Below are 15,506 nucleotides of genomic sequence, written 5' to 3' on the forward strand. Positions count from 1 at the left end.
ATGCGAAGCAGTTCATCTGATGAAGTTGGTGATGTTCAGATGTCTTACAAAGGTTTCAAAACACAGGAGGAGAGAAATACGCTGGCGTACCTAGGGGTCACAAAAAGCCGAATTAAGAGGCCAATCAAAAAGGAACCCTATGCAATGATTGACATTTGTAAACCTATTCAACTGCAGTCTAGATTAGAATTGAGCTCAAACGAATTTACAAGAAATGTCCAGTTTGGGCAAACATTATAAACTATTAGCACAGTCTGGATTATCATCAATTACACACAAGAGGAAATCTTCTTTGTACAAATGCCTATCCATAAACGTCGAAGCAACTGGTAGTAAAGCGGTAATTTGATAAATGTAAATGATGTTTGCTTAATCGAAGTGAATCCCTTTTTAACCCTACACAGCAAGGAGTGACTATATTGAGATTATGGGGGAGGGGGGCAACAAATAAGGGCCATGTCACGAGTTTTCCGTGGGCAAGGGGTTTATTCAACGGAACTTAACATGAATCTTTAGGTTTATGTAGGTCATCCGCTTGATATATTGAAATAACCAGTTTCAGCCCCTGGCGTGGCCCATTGAAGAGCAAACCCATGCGCAAACAAAGATGCGCAAACAAAGATGCGCATCTGGTTATGTATCCCCTTTAAAGTTCTCCATTCGGGAAATACCAGGAGTTATACGTGTACTTCGTCGACATACCTCTGACAATGCTTTGAAAAACAAGGGGTCAAATTCCCATATACCTTACTCTAGAAGCATCAACTTCCGCATCACTTCATCAAACTATCTCCATGAAAATCCTAAAAAGAATTTGTAATCCAGCGTATTAAACGACGTTTTAAGTGTTTTGTTTAAGTCGGTCCCTCCTTTTTGAGAGACGAAGTGTAACGGAACTGATTGTTTTCTTGCATCGGTTCAAAATGTCCTATGACCCGGTCTCAGATTTTGAAGTTTTGAAGCGCCATCCTGTCCTGATATTGAATTTCCCCTTGCGCAGAGGAGCAGGACGTGTTCAAGCGATTTCTGCGCGAAAAGTTGCTTTGGCTCCTTCACGGTAGGAACAGTTCCTTTGTAAAACATATCAAGTGCTATCCTAATTGCAGTAATTGCGATAAGGACACCTAGAGTAAGCCGTGGGCCCGTGCCTCAGACATTTTGTTAGCGTTAAAAACGTCTTATCATGCAGTCCTATCGCGCGGTCCGTGCGTCTGCATCGATGTTTGCCAAACACTACACAGCGCCATCAGTATATATAACGCATAGCATTATGTCGGATACACGCAACATGAATATATATCAGATACTTCAGTTATAGCATTCCTTCAAACTTTAGACGGTGCCAAATTGAACATCTTATTTGGACTTAACTTGTTTTCCTACTCAATGGAAATAACACACTGATATTCAGCTTGCATAAGTTTCAAATAAAGCTAGTTAGGCATTTTTTTGAAGGTATATAAATGTTTAGTATGAGGCGGAAGTAACCTCGATTACGGGAAGAACGGTCGGTCTTAGCTAGAACCAAACGCGATGCCTGGGATGTACACAACCTGACATTTATGGGTTGCGATAATGAAAAATCACACACGCTCGTTGCTATTTACACACCTATTTCAAATAAGGTTGCACTTGAGAATCCATGTGCCATAGCCCCCATTGGTTTAATCCTGATGGTCTGATTGCGACAATTTTCCAAGCCTGGTTATGTTTTTTCTTATGCCCCATTTACTTATGTATGTTATACATTGCGAGTGCAATCTTGTTTGAAATAGCTTAATGGCATTTATTAAAAGTAGCAATTTTTAGATCACGTACACGCCGTAAGTTTTGCTCCGATTAGGCACGACGGGGGATTAAAAAAGTACTGTTTGATCATAGTAAAAAAACATTGTTTTGAAGCCGCAAATATATTTCTAAGAGCAATCGGCAGAAGCATTCGAGCTCTAGAGATGTTGTCCCAAGATTGTGGCCAGTTATTCAAACGTATAATGCCATAACTGATATTTTTATCACTTGTAGGTATCAGCACCACGATGCACCGTAGTCACACTGTCATCTTTACCGCCCTTGTCCTTTCAATCATCGGAATCTTGTTCACCAAAGCCAGCCCCATCTCAAAGATCATCAAGCATCCCAAAAAGAGTGACTGGGGTCACGCAAAGCGTGACGGTCTCAACGCCATTGAAGATGACAAGATGAATGAACCCGCTGTACAAGATACAGCTGGCTTGAAGGATGAGGAAGCGAATGGGGTGAAAGTAAAAGAGGAGAAGCAAGATCGTTTTAGGAATATAGCTGCTGACAGTGGGGACACGAGCCAAGCGGTCCAAGCCAAGGAAAAGAATGATAATGAGGTTAAAATTCAAGACGAAGTTGAAGCGCGAGAGGCAGGCAGCATAAACAGCGACAACTTTGTTAAAGATACTGCTAAGCGACCATTCGAGGAGAAGATCTATAACGATGATGGAGAAAACCTTGAGTTGGAGGCTCCTAAAAGTAAAGCAGTTAAGGAATCGGATGATAGAAACACTAATCAAATTGAGGAAGACAGTACCAAACTGCCTGAATCTGACACAGAGAATGCAACCCTACACAAAGAAAAAAATACTAAAGAAGTAAAGAATAAACCGACGACTAATGAAGTACCAACAACTTACGAAATACCCACCGAGTCGCCAACCATAGAGTCGACGGAGGGAGTGTCGGAGAATGAGGATTTTGAGGCCGCAGCTATGGTGAGGACGACTGGAAAGCCAACAGCGACTGAAAAGCAACCAGAGGGAACTGAAATATTCCCCACTACCCTTGATATGACGTCAAATACTCCGATGACGACCTTGGAAGAAAGGTCTACCCCTGTAAGGCACGAGAGAACGACAGAGAAGACGCGACCGGAGCCAACGGAATACCAGAAGGAGGTAGCTGAGGATGATATCGATGACATGAAAGCAGAAAAAAGGTCCGACGTTGAAGAAGACGAGAAGAAAATTGTTGATGTAGAGGAAGGAAATAGAGGTGGTTCTGTACTCGAACCTAAGACCAAACCCACAGAAGCAACACGGCCTAAGCCCACTGAGGGGGTACAGCCTCAGCCTACGGAACAGGGCATGGTTGAAGACGAGAAGAAGGTGGTAGAAGTCGAGGGAGGTAAGGGAGGTGGTCCTTTACCAGACCACAAGACTGAGCCGACTGGCAGAACACGACCTAAACCGACAGAACCTGAGGCAGGTGTGGCTCAGGATGATATCGATGACATGAAAGCCGCGAAAAGGTCCGGGATCGTAGAAGACGAGAAGAAGGTGGTAGATGTCGAGAAAGGTAATAGAGGTGGTTCTTTACTCGAACCTAAGACCGAACCGACTGAAGCAACACGGCCTAAGCACAGTGAAGGGGTACATCCTCAGCCTACGAAACAAGGCGTGGCTGAAGACGAGAATGAAAATCTCAAAGTTGCCGTTTCAGGAAAGATTGTGGACGTTGAGGAAGGTAACGAGGGGAACAAGGAGCTTGTTGTCCCAAAATCAAGAACGGAAGAACTGGTTCACACTACTCATGAACCCACGGCTCCAATAGAGACCGTGACGACAACCATAAAGGAGCACAGGCTGAGAACCGAAGAGAAAACACACCTAAAATCAACAACATCCCCAGGCCAAGAACACTCAACTACATCCTCTGTCCAAGTACTTATAACTCTGATCACATCACCAGTTAAAGAAGCATCAGCTTTGAATACACCCTCAGACCAAGAACCTACAGTTTCGACCAGTGAAGAAAACCAACCAACAGAAACGCCTGACACTACTTCCATGCCACAGCACCCTTCCGCTAAGCCCCCGCCCACCCCGCATGGCGAGGAGCCTGAGGCTATTGAGTCGCTGAAATCCCTTGATGAGCTTGAGCTGAGTTACCTGAAAATGAAAGCACAGGCAAGAAAACATAGGATGACAGAAGAGGATGAGTTAGATAAGATCCTTGGGTAAATGACATAGATACGGTGCTTGCATGAGACTCAATTATCCACTTAAATGGATCAAGTACTTGTATCTCCTGAAAGGGATTATATATTCAGCTGTCAATGTGTGATTGAAAATGAAATTCAAATTTGATAGATAGAGATAGTGCTTGAATATCCTGTAAGAGATTAAATATGCTTGTCAGTATTTTACTTAAAGAAAATTCCACCATAGATTGATAGCGATAGTGCTTATTTAGCAGGGTTAGGCATGTATAACGAGACAATATAGCATGTCGATTGGAATAAGTTTTGTAAGCATGTACTGTATAATTAGACACTGTTTGGGACTCGTGGAGAGTGCAAGAGCATTCACTTGTTATCGTGAAAACGTTTTTAGGTGAGGGAACAAAAGTTATTAAGGAAATGTGGTTTTAACATTTATTTTACAAAAATCTGAAAATATTTACATCTCATCTTATGAAATCTTGTAGCTATGATAGCTGGTTGTTTTAAATAACAAAACCACCATTACACCTTTTTTTAGTTTGGTTTTAGCACCCAACAAGAAACAAAAATAAATTGCATGAGAATTATGTAAAACGCCATAAACCATTAAAAGGTGGATATTTGCTGATGCAAATTCTATGGTAGTGACTGTTGTGGTAACTACTACATCCAGTGCTTCGTAAACGCAGAAGTGTTTTTTCCGAGTTGAATATCCCCTGCAAGCCCTCCTGTCTTCCGTTTTGTTGCCATCAACACGACTTTACGAAGACGGGGTTCTGGGGTGTGTAGCTTTGACTTTATCGACGGTAAAATCACCTTTTCGTTGACAATTTCCCGAAATCTTCCTGAACCAGGTCGACTTTGCCCGTTTGGAAACCATTTCTCATGAATGCTACCGAGTGTTCCATTGTACTGCGCATGCATTCTATTCGGAACTATGCCTGGATTGGATTGCCCTAAAAGAGAAGGGAAACAACTCTTTCGTAGCTCCACTCCTCTGTTGTTGAGTCTCGTTACAAAAGGCCCTATTCCTGGATCTGGCGAGAGCCTTAGTTTATTGTAATTGCTATTTATAAGGTCTTCTGTTCTCTGTTTGCTCCGCTCCGTCAGTCTAAGAAGTCTTTCTTTTCGAAGCTCCTCTTGAGCTATGATTTCTTGTGACTTTGTGTCAGAATAGTCGTTTGGGTTCCACGTGGTATGGAATCTGAAAGGGTAATGTCTTAGATGGCTTTTATAAAGCAACGCGAAATCACTATAACGCTATTGTAGCGATTGCAAATGAGAACACAGAAAGAGAAGAAAAGATGGAGAAAACTGTAAAACTTAGTTACATTTTGTTCAGAAATTCTACGGTTGCTGTTGTCATTGGTTGTTGTTTTTTATCGTTGTTGTTAACCATTGTTGTTGTTGCTAACTGTTGCAGTAGTAGTTGCTGTTTTTGTTGTTTGTTGTCGTTACCATGGCTGTTGTTGCTTCGTTATCGTCGTCGTTGTTGTATGTTTTGTCATTACTCTTGCTGCTGCAGCTGTTAATAGAGTTATTGCTGGTGTTTTTTTGCCGTTTACCATAGCTGTCATTGTTTTCATCTTTGTTGTTTACCACTTGTTGTTACTGTTGTTACTTTGATGCTATTTTTAGTTGTAAAGGAACCCTAATACTTACCGTTTAGGTGACATATGGTTGGGTACCCCCTGCTTTTCGTGTCCAGTCACCGGTAACAAATCAGGAAAAGAGCGCTTAGTGGTGGTTGTGAAAACTTTCTTCCTTTTGTTCATTTCGTTTACCACTCTCCTCCTCTCTCTATGGATAACATCCAAGTCAATCTCCAAGCCCTTCACCAGCCCTGTGTTCATATGGTGTGCATGATTTAACCCATGCTTATTGCAAATCTTGATCTTACTCTTCTTGGGTAAGTTACGAATTCTTACAAGTTCTTGGTTCAGGCGTTCGTCCGCTCGTTTTCTCGCAGCTTCAAAGTCCACGAGTTCCATGACTGTAGCCCTAGTCGCCAACGCCATCGAATGGACGCTTTCTATCCTTTTTGAGCATCAGTTAAGCAGCAGCTAAGCCTATGAAGAATCTCAAGTAGCTTCTTATGTAGCTTTGTCGAATCTGAATTTAAATCGAGGCACTCGATTGAATTCCAAATCCGTTTGAGCGTCTTCTGTACCGGTAGGTACGCTGTCACGTCCGCAGATTTATCAAAATGTTATTTTGCTGCAGCCAAACAGACGATGATCTTGTCTCAGGAATTCTGTTCTGCACTACCATTCACAAATGAATAAACCAGCTGTTGCCCCAGGTCTTCCATAAGTGAATCAGTTCCTGTGACTGCTGCGTGATCTCATGGAACGGAGTACTAAATAAACACTTGACAAAAGGTATTGCCCAATGTCTATTTTAAATAGACATACACTCGTGGACTTGTGCGTGGATACTCCTGTTCACCTCCAAACGCACGTTCCAAACGCGTTGACGACTCGATGAGCTGAGCAGAAGCCGCGAAAGGTTTCCAACGTAAATAAACCCTTCGGGTTATCGCAAGAGCACACGAGCTCAGTACATACACTCTAGTAGAAGAAGAACGTCAAATGCCTTGGAAATTATTTGAATTATTCACTGCTCGTTTATAGTACGTCTCGTTTACCTGTGTTGCTTGCTTCGTTACACACGAAGCCAGGCACCTCGCTGACACAGTTAACAACTGTTTATTATGCCCCGCTAGGTTTCTCTCGTTCTTGCTTTTGACCCCTAAGTACTAGAGGCCAATGATGAAACATCGCGTCCTATCAAAGCGCGCTACTTGCAATCTGATCCGAGATGACCTCACGAACTTGCGAACAACCAAAATATTAGTTGAATTTCAGTGTCACTACTTTGTTTTGTTACTTCTTTCCATCGGTATAATGTCTATTTTGAAGTGAATTACTTTAGGGCGGTATCTTGTGATGGTATTGATCCTGCCCTCAAGGGGAATCAGCATTGATGTGACTCCTGGACATTTCTATAGACCTTCCAATGATCTTCATATAGCTTATGCTTTTAACTTAAATTTGGATTAGCCTTAAAGCACTTATTAAAAATTGTGTGTTTTGTGTTTTTTCAGGAAATGACATGTGTGTGCTTTTTGATAGACGTTTGACCTTTTTGATGGATCATATGAAAACCAAGATTAAACAGACCAAAAAGGAGAAAAGAAAGGAGAAGCCGCGAAAAACAAGAAGTTGAAGCAACAAGAGGAAATTACAAGGGGAAAAAACAGAAGAAGAAGAAACAAGAAAAAAGGGACAAAAAGAAAAACATTTTTTTTTTTGGGGGGGGGGGGGGAGAAAAGAAAGATACTATAAAATGGTCACATAACAATTAAAAGGATGAAGGGCACGTCATCATGCCATGGTGATGTTTGCCGTAAACAGTGCACTTACCGGAAACCCATGTTATAATTGATATGGTTCCCTAATTAGCCCAAGTCTGTAAAAAACAAATTCATCTCTAGATGTTTGCTCATAAATAAAACAATTGAGGGATTACTGCAGAATAGATCTGTTATCCCTGTACTTAACCACCACAGCCAGGATGGTAAACCCAGCCGTGATTGGAAAACCAACATCCTAAGTTTAACGCAAATGTGTCAAATTAGTTTCAATTAATTTCGAGAAACGGGATAAAAGAAACAAATTTAATATAAGTTTTAATATTTACGTTAACGCTTTACTGAGCGCCTTCTTAATTTATTCATGTATGCATGGGGAGGTTTTTTAAATAAATGTTAAAGTACGACATTAAAAGCTACCGGAAGATAGGATGGCTTCCTAGCGAGACAACACTACTCTACGGATAACTTTTTTTTAATCTTTTCTCAGTCTCCCGCGAGACTCGTTAGTTTGTTACTTGCTTGATATTTTAATAAATTCATTCAAATTATTGTTGACTAATGGACCAACAAATTTGAGTGCAAAAGAGGTGCCTATTGATTAGTTACCGACTGAACAAAACGAATAAGTTTAAGAGCAAGACATCGCGATCCAAAACACAGCTATCACATCGGCCGAGCGCTTGTTAACTTATCACGCTTACAAATTGAAGTCTCAGAGGAAAAAAGATCCTCCAGGAGAAATTGATCTCAGAGGACTAATAGCTGACACACGTCGGATACTTTGAATGCCAGTCGGCTAACGATTAACCACGGAAATCATTAAAACATTGCCATGAAGCCAGCGGTCATAGACACCGAGAAAAATGTGTCTCTCAGACAATCGACTTGGGTTTCAGATTCGTAGCACGCGAACCAAAACAACTCGACAAAAGATATCACGAAAGCCAATGCTATGAGAACCTAACATTTGCTCCTAATTAGAGTGGTGAGGCGTCTTAACCATGAGTGTTCATTCGTCTCGCTATCCACTGATTCGAATCAGTAAAACAGGCGAGATGAGGTTGAAGAATAAGGTTAGTACAGCCATCCTCAAGGAGAACACGCACGAAGAACGAGCTCTTGCGACGCAGCTTGCGGCCTTGAATAAGCACAGAGATCGACAAGGCAAGTATCTCACATATAGGCAATTGGACTTTGCAAACAAGCAGATCACAGCTTCCGAGGACAGACCTCGTACGATTGCCACGACCGACGTGAGGCGGGAGAGCTATTTGCCTCCGATAAATGCGGCGGGGTTAGATGAGTCTGTGCGGAGGCAAAGGGCGAATACAGTGTCTGATACTGAAGATGCGAGTAAAGCAATAACTGGAGAGGGAGGTTATGCGACAAGAAGCAAGTCAAACTGGGAAAAAGCAATCACGTTTGTAAAACTAGCCGTACAGAACCGACCTCAACAGAGCGAGGAGGAAAATAAGACTTTTGTGACACAGCAAGTCACAAGCAAGAAACGGAAAGGTAGGAAGGCATCACCAAAAAACCCCGAGACTTCGACAAGTCTTCCTCCGTTGACAATGTCACAGGAAGAACCGATAGAAAGGCGCCGCAAGAGAAAGCATTTATCTAAACAATTAAGCTTTCCCGAGATGTTAAAGGTGTCTCGGGAAATGTCCAAAGTAGGGCTGGAAGATCCTCGATTTGTGCAGCTTACGAGTTGCCTCAGTCGGGAAGGTGGGGTTCGAAACAGTACAAGTACAGTTACTACCAAGCCAAAACTAACAGGGAAACGGAAGATATCACAAAGTTACTAAAATCTCACACAGAGCAATATACAAAGATACAGGAGACATGGAGATATATTTAGAGCAGCTCTACGCAAACTATCATAGCAGGTGCAGAGCTTTTCGGTTGCGCTGAACAAACAGCCCTAAATTGAGCCTCATTAAAAGTGACGGGGGAAAAGGGCTATAGTTTGCTGATGAAAAGTGCTCTGTTTAGACGGCAGAGTTAAGTGTGCTTGAGTACAAATCGTCAGTTGTTTGATGGCACGAAAGATGTTTTTACACGGGCCAATAATGGACATATAAAGAGAATATATAAGTACAATGAGATTTATACTAGGCCAGTGGGATATATCAGACCAGAAGGGAGTGTGAACTTGTATCGTTTATCTATGCATGTTATATAATCATGCTTTTGCTTGAAATAAGTTATATAAGTCAAGTCGGGGTATTATAGAGTGACATTGATTCATAACATCATGTAATCATAAGCAATTTTAATCAAGTATTTCCTTTGAAAAATAATGGGAGAATATATTAAGTGAGCACGGTATATAACGTGCCTACATATATTTAGAGAGTAAGTTATTATATTTATATTGTACAGTTGTTAGAGCTGTAATTTTAGAATAGGTGCGAATAAAAAAAATCACTCTCATTGACTGATTCCATTTTAATTCTAACCATTGACATATGATGTCAGCATCTCTATTTAAATCAGAAAGGAGTCTCGGGGCGCCCGCGATCCTTTCTCCGAAAAGTAGCGACTACAATGGCTTGGAACCGACCTGATCCATATCATATAAATATTTCAAATATTTACAGAACATCTTGCTTTCTCTCTTTCCAGGATAATTCTGACAAGCTTGGCCTACTGCGCATTGCATGTAAAAAAAATACAAATCGACAAGGTATGAAAGTACAAATACCGTCATGATTTGAATAAGCGCCCCCTCCCCCAATAGGCGCCCCCTTCCCCCCCCCCCCCCCCTCGACCTCGAATTTTGGAATAAGCGCCCCCTCCCCCAATAGGCGCCCCCTCCCCCAATAGGCTCCCCCTCCCCCCCCCCCTCGACCTCGAATTTTGGAATAAGCGCCCCCTCCCCTTCCACTAAAAAGATCCCAACAACAAAAGCACTATACTTGAACGGTGTAAATCAAAATTCCATTTAGCTCATTGTATATCAGTGATTTTAAAAGCGGCTGTCACCGTCAACTGATCAACATTTAATTAAAGTTTAAATGTCATATAAAATACTCAGATGGTTAGCCTTTTGTGGACCACCATGACAAATAATGACACTGCCCCTTTAATGTTTACTGATCCTCTCTTCAGTAAGGAAGCGTTGCAACCAATTAACAATAAACATCAATCAACGATAATTTGGTTTGTTATCGTTAGAGATGTCATTCCTCTGTCATCCATTTCGGTGAGTCTTGATTATAGAGGGACTTACTTTGTTGAGGTACGTTTAGGAAGAGGTCGTTGCATAAAGCGCAGGTCCCTATAGTCCCAATGCTGTTTTTTTACGTAGGCATATAAGGCTGGATACTCTTCAGGGAAAAGAGTGTCGTTCATGGAGTTCATTGGAAGTGACTTGGCTACCCATATGGGTCTAGGTGTTGTATTATTAGCGGCCTTTCCACCGAATCCTAGTGTAACATCCCTGTGCTCGGGCAATAATCTATCATCCCATGTCGTCTTCGCGCGCACTTGAATAGTTTTTAGCTTTTCCTGGTTTAAGTTGAACGGATTGACTTTGTGAGTAAAGCCCATTCTCGCGTGCTTTCGCCTTATATCTGGTAGAAAAGCCTCGATAAGTCTTTGTCTGTTCTGTTGTCCCATCGATGTTATGTCCATCTCCGATCTGCATGACTTAGCTCGACGAGATCTCTCGGATGAAACTCTGGACACTCTGGTTTGGAACTGTTTATCGTACAAATCAAGTGGCTCGGAGTGAGCTCGAGATATTTGTTGACGCTCAGACAGTCGTAATGACTGACCTTTGCAACTCACTGTATCCCATTCGTGGATCGGTATTGATTCCTTTAGTTGTGATGGTTCAACCATTATAACAATTACGATGCGCAATGTCTATGATGTAGGCTCTACGGCAACATAGATTTCGTATGGTAAACACAACTACTGGTACTGTGACCTATAATATTTTGGAAGAAATATTTACCGCACATGGACGATCAAACTAGCTTCAAGATTAAGTAAACTTTCTTGCGAGTTATAAACACTTCTAGACGCAGCCACGCTATCCGTGTTAGCGATAGGTCACCACCGTGGATAGTCCTACTTGGATACTCTGGCATTCGAAGTGTTTTACACTTTTAATTATTAACAGAGTTGTTGTCAATGTTAATTGTCAACGGGCTTTTGTTTGCGAATTCAAAATAGATGTCTGCATTAGTGGTTAGAATTATTTGATTATCGAACAAAGCGCTTGAGTTGCTACGCAATGACGTCACGAAAACAAGGAATGATGGGACTTTGCTGCGAGGAACGCCTGATCATTGCTCGTGTGGGCTCTTCCCTGGAAAGGAGAGAGGACCTACTACCTCGAAATTTGGATGAGGTCCTTCCCGCATAAAGTCGATGCTCGCATACCAAGCCTGCAATGATTCCTCGCAATAAAATGACGAATTTTAATTTAAAATTAAAATTAGAAGCTCCCGATTTCAAAAGTCTAGATAACATTAAAATCCAAAGTATGAAATAAAGTTGTTATTTCAATACTATCCTAATACAATGCTATCCTAGCCTCCTCCGCAGCCGTCCCAAAGTGTCAGTGTAAAATCCTTACAAATCTTTATCCTAGAAGATCTAGCCCCTTGGGACGGGCTCGCAAAGGTCAGTAGATCTCCTAGCGTGAACAAACCCTACGAACACCGCCTGTCTAAAACGAAAGATGGCATCGCAGAGACGAATGCTATCCATGTGGGAGCTGAATGAAGGACTCGTGGGTTATCTATGTCGCATTAAGTTATCTATTGTTATAGAACAGGCACGTTGCTATGATATATCGGGGAAAGAGGAAAAGAAAAAGGCGACAATAACGCACCCCATGCTACGGCCCTGACGCATTGTTATTTTAACGATATTTCGGCAGGCCAATACCTGCCTTCTTCAGGTTATAAATGAGTTACAGTGGCAAGTTACAGCTAGTATACGTACAAAGTTCATTGATGTTTAAATAACAAAAGATAAAAATAGTAACTATTAGTAAGGAGTAACTTAAGGAAAATAGTTGATGGTAAATAGGGGGGTGTAGATTACTAAACGGTTTCTTCACACCAGGTTCAAGAGTCCCAGCGCGAGCTAACAGTGTAGCTTCTCTTGATTTGCGGATGGAAAGGCGGTTGTTTATTATATTCAATAGGCATGAGCTCTGTGTCGGTAGCTTGGCTTTAACGAGGATGTCGAGGAGGTTAGGTGAGCGGCGAAAGAGGCTTGCGCAGAATATGTTGAAATCCGGTGATTATCAATATGGAATATATTTGATTTTATGAAAAAGTATGTGCGGCCCCAACACACCAAGCAAAAATCCGTTCTTTAGCCTAAGCAAGTTTTGGCTTCTCTTAGACTGGATGTATTAGCAAAGCCTGATGACGTAATCATCGAGAGGTCCATGCCGGAAGTACAACGAGCTCAGCGAGGACGTGGGATTTATGGGCAAACGTTTGTTACGCATGTCTCGTGTGGTCATCAGCTGGTCGTCTATTACAGCGGGCTCAGGTCTTTCATAATTCTGCCCAACATTTAAGAATTTTGAGAAGCCCTTCAAAAGGTCGTCGAAATCCTTCCATACCCTCTTTTTTGTGTCTTGTGCAAGCTTTTGGTTTAGTTGGAGCTTGGCCTGGTGTACCTTTGCACGTTCTTCTTCCTACAATATAGAAAAAGGAATATCGACAACGCTTTGTATTTTGGCAAGAAATAAATCATCATCTGGTACAGCGCGACCAGGAATACGTAGTGGACAACGGGAGTTTATGGAATGTTTTATAATCGAGCAATCACGCGTGTAGATGTAGTAAGATCTCAGCAAAAGAAAAATCTCATCAGCTAATCGGCCGCCATCTTGGATTTAGAGCTACGCGCTGTCCCGCGGTTGAGCAGAAAGATATGGAAGGGGGGAGAGAGAGGGGGGGAAGGGGAGTTCTTGCATTACTTATCTTTTCCATACAAATAGAACTAACCTGTACAGTACGAGCCGAGGCAATACGAGAACTATTGCCGCGCTGACTACCACTACGTCTCGACGACGAAACTCTCAGTACTGGCGTCTTTCTCTGTATGGCCGACTTGCGAGATAGGACGGACAGATGGCGTGACAAAGAATTATTACATGGATGGTGTGACAAAGTGTGATTAGATAGATGGTGTGACGAAGTGTAAATAGACGTTCCGTTTGACCCTCTACGAGCGTGCCGTAAGGTGCCATCGATAGCAGGTAAATCCGTAGAACCTTCCACGGATCCTTGCTGCAAAGTTTCTTGGGCAACAGAAGGTGCTCTTGACTCTAACCCAGCCTGCAAGCTACTAAGAGTATGTGAGACAGGTCTCGGTGCATTTTCAAATCCTTCTTGTGATGGCGAGGCTCTAGAAGGCAGTCCGGACTCACTAAACAATACCTCTCTTGATGGAGGTATTTGCAAGAGGCCACTTAACGCTGCATGAGCCCTTCTACCGTCGTCTACTATCGCCATGTCTCCGGTCACCTCCAAACTAGTTCTGCGCGACTCATCCAGTGGTGTACCTTGTCCCTTTAATGATTCGTTTTTCGAAACAAAACCCATTATTCCACTTGGCGACTCTCCTTTTTGTCGCATCCATGAGTCTTCCTTATCAAGCATCCATATTTCTTGTTCTATACTAGTTCTTGTGTCTTTTCTCTGTCTGCGTCTCCTAGCGAAAGGTTGTAAAGGCAAGAGGCGCGCCCTAGTTTCCCCTGTCGCGAGAGTCGCGCGTAGGGACGTACCAGGTAATGACCCACGCCGTGCCGCCGAGAGTCCCTGATAACTTTCAATCTGTTTGAGTATCTCCACTCGTGAACGCTCTATTTCTCTTATGGCAATAGACTTCTTCTGTTCCATGCGTTTTTCGGTGGTTTCTAGGGCGACTTTGAGAGAGGCATTCTGGAGTCGTGCGTAGTGAGCCTTTCGTCGCGTCTCGCTGAATCTGCTTCTATGGAACTGTCGCGCATCCCGACGTAGCCTTTCTGCCTCCAAGTCAGATCCGATGATGAAGTTGTCATCCTCGCTGTAGAGATCTTGTGCCGACACGATACCACCTTTTCCGAGAAGATAACTCATAACTTCAATGGTATAGTTCGGGGTAGTATAAATTGGACTGTAGAATTCGTTCGTTATAGTCTAATATTTCTCCCTATGAATCGATTACCACCAAAACTATACAGGTGCTTGGCAGCTAGAATGTTTCTTCTCGCCTAAATAGAGAAAAAGGTCGAGCAAATTTCAAAGTATTCTCTGAGCGGTGTTTGAAATCCGAAATAACACTAATTTACTGCTGTTATGACAAGTTGTATAGCAGTGAGGCATTTAATATTTCATCTTCGTGCGGTGTATCTCCTAGCTACCGAGAGCAACACGTCCTTATCTTCGCCCAATACCACACAGGGAAGCCATAAACATAGCCACAAAAACACAGAAAAACAATGGACAAGTTGGAGCACACACGAATAATATTTTAAGTAAAGAATTACACTTGTAATAACCACTCATTTGCACCTATCTGTACTGCAAAAACAATATGTTTTAGCAAGAAACATTCATGAATATAAACTAGTAAAAAAGTACAATAAAAACATTTTTACAATAATAGTAACAGATTTCAAAAACCATTAATCATTTTTACATAAACTTTTTAAACACGCATATGGCGAAAAATGAAATTAAGGACACTTTGTCAAAGGGAAGTGCATGTTAATGATATCCCGGTACACAGCTGATCAATGTTGTCGCTCCGTGGGATTTCAAGCGCTGATGCGAAGAAAGTTCCCTGAGAACATGCCGTGGACATAGGGTATGGAAAAAAGGTACTTTGAGAACACGTCCCGAGAATAGGGTATGTCAAAAAAGGTACTTTGAGAAGACGTCGCGGACATAGGGTACGGCAAAAAGGTACTTTGAGAACACGTCGCGAGCATACAGGGCATGGCAAAAAGGTACTTTGAGAAGACGCCGCGAGCATACAGGGCATGGAAAAAAGGTACTTTGAGAAGACGCCGCGAGCATAGGGTATGGCAAATGATGTACTTTGAGAACAAGCCGCGAGCATAGGGTATGGCCAAAAAGGTACTTTGAGAACACCTTATACCATCAATCTGTAAAGTCCCCCTGCCTTGCCCACCCTCTA

General features: G+C 42.2%; 5 protein-coding genes across 5 annotated transcripts; 2 read left to right on the forward strand and 3 right to left on the reverse strand.

Annotated features, from left to right (window-relative positions):
- Window positions 1–955: 955 nt before the first annotated feature.
- On the forward strand, window positions 956–4,611 carry LOC5517042 (proteoglycan 4). Its single transcript, XM_048724668.1, has 2 exons — window positions 956–1,057; window positions 2,023–4,611. Exon 2 carries the CDS (start codon window positions 2,037–2,039, stop codon window positions 3,984–3,986), a length of 1,950 nt encoding a protein of 649 aa, XP_048580625.1. The 5' UTR covers window positions 956–1,057; window positions 2,023–2,036; the 3' UTR covers window positions 3,987–4,611.
- Window positions 4,386–6,903, reverse strand: LOC5516979. The gene is made up of 3 exons (XM_032386985.2): window positions 6,615–6,903; window positions 5,630–6,537; window positions 4,386–5,171 (listed from the first exon to the last, which is right to left on the reverse strand). The coding sequence occupies exons 2-3, from the start codon at window positions 5,983–5,985 to the stop codon at window positions 4,631–4,633; spliced, it is 897 nt and encodes a 298-aa protein (XP_032242876.2). The 5' UTR covers window positions 5,986–6,537; window positions 6,615–6,903; the 3' UTR covers window positions 4,386–4,630.
- Window positions 6,904–7,793: 890 nt separating this feature from the next.
- Window positions 7,794–9,779, forward strand: LOC5516978. The gene has a single exon (XM_001637032.3). It carries the CDS (start codon window positions 8,345–8,347, stop codon window positions 9,149–9,151), a length of 807 nt encoding a protein of 268 aa, XP_001637082.2. The 5' UTR covers window positions 7,794–8,344; the 3' UTR covers window positions 9,152–9,779.
- A 485-nt stretch (window positions 9,780–10,264) lies between these two features.
- LOC125561279 lies at window positions 10,265–11,534 on the reverse strand. The gene has a single exon (XM_048725300.1). The coding sequence runs from the start codon at window positions 11,190–11,192 to the stop codon at window positions 10,575–10,577; it is 618 nt and encodes a 205-aa protein (XP_048581257.1). The 5' UTR covers window positions 11,193–11,534; the 3' UTR covers window positions 10,265–10,574.
- Window positions 11,535–11,756: 222 nt separating this feature from the next.
- LOC5517041 lies at window positions 11,757–14,676 on the reverse strand. Its single transcript, XM_032387042.2, has 2 exons — window positions 13,328–14,676; window positions 11,757–13,014 (listed from the first exon to the last, which is right to left on the reverse strand). Exons 1-2 carry the CDS (start codon window positions 14,441–14,443, stop codon window positions 12,724–12,726), a joined length of 1,407 nt encoding a protein of 468 aa, XP_032242933.2. The 5' UTR covers window positions 14,444–14,676; the 3' UTR covers window positions 11,757–12,723.
- Window positions 14,677–15,506: the final 830 nt, after the last annotated feature.

This window comes from Nematostella vectensis, chromosome 3, assembly GCF_932526225.1.
Source record: "Nematostella vectensis chromosome 3, jaNemVect1.1, whole genome shotgun sequence".
Lineage (NCBI taxonomy): Eukaryota > Metazoa > Cnidaria > Anthozoa > Actiniaria > Edwardsiidae > Nematostella > Nematostella vectensis.

What these genes read in the sequence shown, in the direction of transcription:
- LOC5517042 (XM_048724668.1), top strand. Translation starts at nt 2,037, where the DNA reads ATGCACCGTAGTCACACTGTCATCTTTACCGCCCTTGTCCTTTCAATC.
- LOC5516979 (XM_032386985.2), bottom strand. Translation starts at nt 5,985, where the DNA reads ATGGCGTTGGCGACTAGGGCTACAGTCATGGAACTCGTGGACTTTGAA. An exon ending in AACCATATGTCACCTAAACG is followed by an intron (nt 5,172 to 5,629) that starts GTAAGTATTAGG and finishes TTACCCTTTCAG; the next exon opens with ATTCCATACCACGTGGAACC.
- LOC5516978 (XM_001637032.3), top strand. Translation starts at nt 8,345, where the DNA reads ATGAGTGTTCATTCGTCTCGCTATCCACTGATTCGAATCAGTAAAACA.
- LOC125561279 (XM_048725300.1), bottom strand. Translation starts at nt 11,192, where the DNA reads ATGGTTGAACCATCACAACTAAAGGAATCAATACCGATCCACGAATGG.
- LOC5517041 (XM_032387042.2), bottom strand. Translation starts at nt 14,443, where the DNA reads ATGAGTTATCTTCTCGGAAAAGGTGGTATCGTGTCGGCACAAGATCTC. An exon ending in CCTCGGCTCGTACTGTACAG is followed by an intron (nt 13,015 to 13,327) that starts GTTAGTTCTATT and finishes TCTATATTGTAG; the next exon opens with GAAGAAGAACGTGCAAAGGT.